Source organism: Engraulis encrasicolus, chromosome 14 (assembly GCF_034702125.1).
Source record: "Engraulis encrasicolus isolate BLACKSEA-1 chromosome 14, IST_EnEncr_1.0, whole genome shotgun sequence".
Lineage (NCBI taxonomy): Eukaryota > Metazoa > Chordata > Actinopteri > Clupeiformes > Engraulidae > Engraulis > Engraulis encrasicolus.
In genome coordinates this window covers 2846571-2854070 of record NC_085870.1, presented here as the reverse complement: position 1 = coordinate 2854070, position 7500 = coordinate 2846571, and the positions used below count along the sequence as shown (strand labels likewise).

Sequence of the window (7500 nt, the reverse complement as noted above, 5' to 3'; positions counted from 1 at the left end):
AGGCAGGCAGATAGGTAGGCAGGCAGGCACGCAGCACCACCAACCACACATATCCAGGCAGGCAGATAGGTAGGCAGGCAGGCAGCACCACCAACCACACATATCCAGGCAGGCAGATAGGTAGGCAGGCAGGCAGCACCACCAACCACACATATCCAGGCAGGCAGGCAGGCAGGCAGGCACGCAGCACCACCAACCGCACTTATTCAGGCAGGCAGATAGGTAGGCAGGCACGCACGCAGCACCAACCACACATATCCAGGCAGGCAGGTAGGCAGGCAGGCAGCACCACCAACCACACATATCCAGGCAGGCAGATAGGTAGGCAGGCAGGCACGCAGCACCACCAACCACACATATCCAGGCAGGCAGGTAGGTAGGCAGGCACGCAGCACCACCACCAACCGCACTTATCCAGGCAGGTAGGTAGGCAGGCACGCAGCACCAACCGCACATATCCAGGCAGGCAGGCAGGCAGGCAGGCAGCACCACTTCTACCTATGGTGATGATGATGAGGCGTAGCCTGGCTATTTGGGCTTTTGAGCATATCTTGGCCAGCCTCATACACAAAATGATTTTTCAGAGGTGGGCCTGTGGACATATGCGTGCAGAGATAGGGACGAGGTGGTGCTTAAGCACCGGCCCCTTTGCCCTACTGGACAAAAAAATGCCCTCGTTGAAAGTTCTGTTTTTGTCACAATGTACTGTGGTCCATGTTGATGTGATCATCTGCAAATGCTTGACAATCAAAAGCATGTGACAACAATGCCTCGATAGACTAGAAAGGCAGACGGAAGCACCTTCCCTCAAAAATATCTACCTGTGTCTATGCACACCTGTGTCCATCAAAGGTATATCTACCTGTGTCTATGCAGACCTGTGTCTATCAAAGGTATATATAGGCCTACCTGTGTCTATGCACACCTGTGTCTACCAAAGGTATATCTACCTGTGTCTATGCAGGCCTGTGTCTATGCATGCCTGTGTCTATTAAAGGTATATTTACGGTCGTTATCATGCTTATCCGCCGTTACGGTAGGGCAGAGGTGTCAAGTAACGAAGTACAAATACTTCGTTACTGTACTTAAGTACACTTTTTGGGTATCTGTACTTTACTCCATTACTTATTTTTCTGCCTACTTCTTACTTCTACTCATTACATTTTCGCACAAGTATCTTCTATTCCTTACATTTTCAAAACATTCGTTACTAGTTAGTCTTGCTTTTAGTTTAATGTTTTTTTATTTCACGGCATGTAGCCTACGTGCACCATGTGACCGTCCCGCGCAGCGCGTGCACACACAGCGTTGGAAGCCCAAATCACAAATCACAAATACAGTACCATGTAAGGTGGTATGTATGAAAGTCAAATTATTTTTAGTGCATGGGGTGGGGTTATTAGCAGGTGGGCCACCCAAGCCACATGTTGAACTAATCAGTTTTTAAATTAAGCATTTAATTCATATAGCTTTTTTAAAAAATACGTTGTACTTTTATACTTTAAGTAGGTTTTTGAGCACATACTTTTTTACTTTTACTTGAGTAAAAAGGTCAAGTCTATACTTCAACTTTTACCAGAGTGTTTTTAAACTGCAGTATCTATACTTCTACTTAAGTACCAAATGTGTGTACTTTTGACACCTCTGCGGTAGGGTACTTTTTAAAAACTCTTACTGTCTGTGAAATTGTAGGAACCATGTCAACTGCACCAGAATCTTGTGAGCAAGATAACCAGATAACTAACTAGGACGTGTGAGCAAGATAACCAGATAACTAACTAGGACGCGTGAGCAAGATAACCAGATAACTAACTAGGACGTGTGAGCAAGATAACCAGATAACTAACTAGGACGTGTGAGCAAGATAACCAGATAACTAACTAGGACGCGTGAGCAAGATAACCAGATAACTAACTAGGACGTGTGAGCAAGATAACCAGATAACTAACTAGGACGCGTGAGCAAGATAACCAGATAACTAACTAGGACGTGTCTAGAATCTTCGTTTGGTATGCCGACGAAGACAATGTAGACCAGGGGTGTCAAACTCAAATCGACCGAGGGCCAAAATCAAAAGCTGGAGCGAAGTCGCGGGCCAAACTCAATATATATATGTATTTTTTTTTACAAAAATGAACTAAAATTGCTCATGTTTAAATTCAACAAAATAGTTCAAATGTGCCTGCACATATTCTGTTGTATTTGAGTGTGAGCTGCAATGGCCTGGGCCCACTCATATTCCTGTGATATACGCATTTTCATGTTGAACTCTTAATAAACTACACAGTTGTGGTGCATGAAGCCCAACTGTAATACACATTTGAAATGATCTCGCGGGCCAAATAAAATGGCTCCGCGGGCCAAATTTGGCCCCCGGGCCTGAGTTTGACATCCCTGATGTAGACAATGTGCATGGTTTTCTTAGATACTGTCCGCATTCCAAACGAAGATTCTATGCGCGTCTAACTTAGTCACACGCTTGACACCACGCTAGTCTGCTAACTACAACTCACACTTACAGTACACTAAAGGCCAGGCAGGGGGGAAGGCATTCCCTGCTAGCTGAAGTTTTGGCAGCCAGTGGTGCCCCCTTGAAAATGTCAATGTCCTAAACCTAATTTACGCTGAAGGTGAAGGTGACGGGTCCAGCGGTTGATGTGGCAGGAAAATCCTTCAGCATGGGCACTCTGTCACTTTGCCTTTCTCTACCTCTACTTCTGCATCTCACTCTCTCTCTCTCTATTTCTACCTTTCTACTGCTGCATTGCTTTCTCTCTCTCCCTCTCTCTCTCTCTCTCTCTCTCTCTCTCTCTCTCTCTCTCACCCCCACATCTGTCATTCACCTGCCCGACAGTGAAAAATGGAAGAAAGGACTTTAAAAAGGGTGTGTGTGTGTGTGTGTGTGTGTGTGTGTGTGTGTGTGTGTGTGCGTGTGTGTGTGTGTGCGTGTGTGTGTGTGCAGGCATTGTGTGTGTGTGTGTGTGTGTGTGTGTGTGTGTGTGTGTGTGTGTGTGTGTGTGTGTGTGTGTGTGTGTGTGTGTGTGTGTGCGTGTATGTGTGTGTGTGTGTGTGTGTGAGAGAGAGAGAGTAAGGGAGAGAATGACAGAGAGAGAGAGATAGAGAGAGAGAGAGAGAGAGAGAGAGAGAGAGAGAGAGAGAGAGAGAGAGAGAGAGAGAGAGAGAGAGAAGGAGAGAAGGAGAGAAAGAGAGAGAGAACATGTGTGTGTAGGTGTTGTCCATGTGTGTGAGCGTTGGGGGAAGGCGAAGGGACGCGCATGTAGAAAGAAAGAGCACACGTGTGTGTGTGTGTGTGTGTGTGTGTGTGTGTGTGTGTGTGTGTGTGTGTGTGTGTGTGTGTGTGTGTGTGTGTGTGTGTGTGTGTGTGTGTGTGTGTGTGTGTATGCGTGTGTGTGTGTGTGTGTGTGTGTGTGGAGAAAGAAAGAAAGAAAGAGCCCACGTGGCATTTCTGGTAATCCACTCTGAAAATGTCTCTGTCACATCTGCTTTGTTTGCAGGGCCGAGGCGAGGCGGTCGGCACCCAAATTGCATTCTGCCATTTAACAGCCTTCCCCTGTCACCTCTCATCGCGTCTGCACTTCTCTCCTACACACCCCAGGTACACGCGTGGGCATGTGTGTGTGTGTGTGTGTGTGTGTGTGTGTGTGTGTGTGTGTGTATGTGTGTGTGTAAAAAAATGTGTGAGTGTGAGTATGTGTGTGTAAGTGTGATAAAAGTGTGAGTGTGTAAGTATGTGTGAGAATTTGTTTGTGCATACACCTGCTTGGTCATTTTAGGGGCAAAACATACCAAAGCGCAACGGAACGGTCGTGGGACGAACGCGGTCTTTCTGCTTAGTTTCGGCCGGTGTGTTTTTCTCTGCCTTGCACACTGACAGCGTCGGCGTGCGCGGCCAGTCCTGTTCAAAACGCCCTCACAGCCAAAGCTAGCGTGCTACTTTGCCATTCATTTGAGTGAGACACCGCCAGTTGGTGTGTAAGGACAGATATGTTTTAATGTATTTTCATCGACGCCGGTAAAAAACGTGGCCGTTCCGCGACGCTTTACCTACCGCCCTGGTGTGTAAGACCCCTAACTGAAATGTGCAGTGCTGTGTGTTTGATGTTCACTTGTGTGTGTGTGTGTACATGGTAGTATTGCCCATGTGTGTTACAGAAATGGCATGAACAGCATTTCTCATGTCCAAAAATCCAATACATGTACATGTTGAAAGGGTTGCATGGCTGCCAGTGTTCCCAGTATCCCAGCATACCGACTATTCACATACTATATGTGTGCTTGTGTCCATGTACGTGTTAAGTATGTGACACCTACATGCAATGCTGCATTTGTGATTGCATGTGTGTGTGTGTATGTGTGTGTGTGTGTGTGTGTGTGTGTGTGTATGGGTGTGTGTGTGTGTGTGTGCATTGTTGTGCATGTGCGTGTGTGCATGCATGCGGGCATCCGTGTGTGTGCGTGCATGCGTACACATGTGTGTGTGTGTGTGTATGTGTGTGTGTGTGTGTGTGTGTGTGTGTGTGTGTGTGTGTGTGTGTGTGTGTGTGTGTGTGTGTGTGTGTGTGTGTGTGTGTGTGTGTGTGTGTGTGTGTGTGTGTGTGTGTGTGTGTGTGTGTGTGTGTGTAGAAGCAGCTCCTCCATCTTGACAAATCCCCTTCCCACTTATTTCCCACCTGAAGATGAAAGTGACAGCTCTCAGCCATCAGGGCACTGTGATGATGTGGGGAACAGAGAGGGGGGAGGGCAGCCACCAGGGCACTGTGATGATGTGGGGAACAGAGAGGGGGGGGGGAGGGAGGGGGGGGGGCAGCCATCAGGGCACTGAGATGATGTGGGGAACAGAGAGGGGGGGGGCAGCCATCGGGGCACTGAGATGATGTGGGGAAGAGAGAGGGGGGGGGGAGCCATCAGGGCACTGAGATGATGTGGGGAAGAGAGAGGGGGGGGGGAGGGGGGGGGGGGGCAGCCATCAGGGCACTGAGATGATGTGGGGAACAGAGAGGGGGGGGGGGCAGCCATCAGGGCACTGTGATGATGTGGGGAACAGAGAGGGGGGGGGGCAGCCATCAGGGCACTGTGATGATGTGGGGAACAGAGAGGGGGGGGGGGCAGCCATCAGGGCACTGTGATGATGTGGGGAAGAGAGAGAGGGGGGGGGGGCAGCCATCAGGGCACTGTGATGATGTGGGGAACAGAGAGGGGGGGGGGCAGCCATCAGGGCACTGTGATGATGTGGAGAAGAGAGAGAGGGGAGGCAGCCATCAGGGCACTGTGATGATGTGGGGAACAGAGAGAGGGGGGGGCAGCCATCAGGGCACTGAGATGATGTGGGGAACAGAGAGGGGGGGGGGGCAGCCATCAGGGCACTGTGATGATGTGGGGAACAGAGAGGGGGAGGGGGTAGAGAGGGGGAGGGGGGAGATATGGAGAGAGAGAGAGGGGGAGGGAGGGGGGGGGATATGGAGAGAGAGGGAGGGAGGGAGGGAGGGGGGGAGATATGGAGAGAGAGGGAGGGAGGGAGGGAGAGGGGGAGACATGGAGAGAGAGGGAGGGAGAGGGGTGAGAGAGGGAGAAGGAAATAGGATAGAGAGAGATAGGAGAGATGGAGGGAGAGAGAGAGATAGGAGAGGGAGAGAGAGAAAGAGAACGAGAGAGAGAGAGAGGAGAGAGAAAAAAAATATGGAGAGAGAGAGAGAGAGAGGTGTGTGTGTGGGGGAGGTTGGAGATGGAGAGAAAGAGGGGGGGAAAGAGAGGGAGAGAGGGGGAAAGATAGAGCGGGAGAGAGAGAGTCTGAGAGAGAGAGAGAGAGAGAGAGAGGGAGAGAGAGAGGGAGAGAGAGAGACAAAGGGGTGGAGGAGAGAGAGGGGTGTAGATAGAGAGAGGGGGATAGAGGGAGATAGAGAGGGAGGGAGAGAAAGAGAGAGAGAGATGGAGGGAGAGAGAGAGGGGGAGAGAGGGAGAGGGAGAGAGAGAGAGAGAGAGAGAGAGAGAGAGAGAGAGAGAGAGAGAGAGAGAGAGAGAGAGAGAGAGAGTGCCTGTGGTGGTGGGGCTGCAACTTTAAGGGGAATGTGTGCAGACAACCAGAATGCAGCCGCTCTCCCTCACACCACTGGCCAGGCTTCTGCTTCATCTAATTGCTTCAATTCACCCATGACAAAAATACACCCCAGGTGTGTGAGCTTTTTGCGTGCATGTATGACTTTGTGTGTGTGTGTGTGTGTGTGTGTGCGTGTGCGTGCACGCGCACGCGCGCGCGTGTGTGTGTGTGTGTGTGTGTGTGTGTGTGTGTGTGTGTGTGTGTGTGTGGGTCTGTGCATGCGTGCGTGTGTGCGTGTGTGTGTGTGGTGATTCGACTACGGTCAATTACCTGCACCTGCATGGGCTGAAGAGCTACCGTATGCACACATGGGGCGCATAGAGTTGCCCACACACACACTTACAGTATATCAGGAGTCAGGGGAACATAGAAGGGTACCATATAGTAGGGATGCACCGATACCAATACTACTCATTATACTCGTACTCGTACTCGTCAAGCCCTTGCCGATACCAGGAACGATACTGCTATTAAACAAAACAATGCAAAATCACGTTCTGTGGACTTGAAAGCAGCATGGAAAAAAGTGCCACCTCATACATTTACTAACATTTAAATCTGCATGGAAATGGACAATAAAAAAAATCACAGGTGGAAAAAACAAGGCCATGCATTTATTTTCATTGTATTTTGGTGGTAAAAGGTATCGGTATCGGTACTCGGTATAGGCAAGTACACACATTAATGTACTCGTACTTGTATCGGTTTTCAAAAAAGTGGTATCGGTGCATCCCTACCATATAGGCATATAACTACTGATGACCAGATGGATATTATATACACGTATTTATGCCTCTTACGCTGAGGCAGACCGCCCATGTGGGCGTTCTTTACAGTACTTAGAACATAGAACACAGCACATAGAACATAGAGCACCATAGATTACAATGGAAACTGTTCAATTTGTTGGAAATAATTAAACGTTGTGTCTCCAGTTATTTGCTGCGTTACTTTAATCTGAGGATGGAGAGCAGCTTTTCTGACTTTAGATGGGTGCGAATTCATGCAGACGGTGTGCACTCACTCTGTGTGTGAACGCTGGCAAAATGCTACGTTTGAGAAGCAGCACAAACATGCTGACTTTCACACTTTCACTCTCACTTTCTATTATCTCTCTGCAAGCCCACAAGCAAAAAATAAACAAGCAATGCAATCGTAACCGTCCAGTACCTGCAGTGGACCACGATAGGCCCGGCGTCTGGAGGGTTGAGGAACTTGACCTGGCGCACGAAGCCCAGCAGCCCGGTGGCGTAGCAGGGCACGCCGTGGTCCGGCCAGCTGGTGAAGTGGAACTGGCGGATCTCACGGATCTCATGATGACTCTTCTGGAGGAAACAAAAACATCCCCATAAATAAGATACCTGATACTGTAATGAGGTGAACGT

The 7500-nt window shown here is 49.3% G+C and overlaps 1 protein-coding gene across 1 annotated transcript in view; it reads right to left on the bottom strand.

Moving 5' to 3' along the window:
* ptprt (protein tyrosine phosphatase receptor type T) overlaps window positions 1-7500 on the bottom strand; it is a 515405-nt gene that overhangs the window by 37080 nt on the left and 470825 nt on the right. Inside the window, exon 29 of the mRNA XM_063214792.1 lies at window positions 7286-7440. Coding sequence (XP_063070862.1) covers window positions 7286-7440 — 155 coding nt within the window. The remainder of the gene's footprint in view (window positions 1-7285; window positions 7441-7500) is intronic.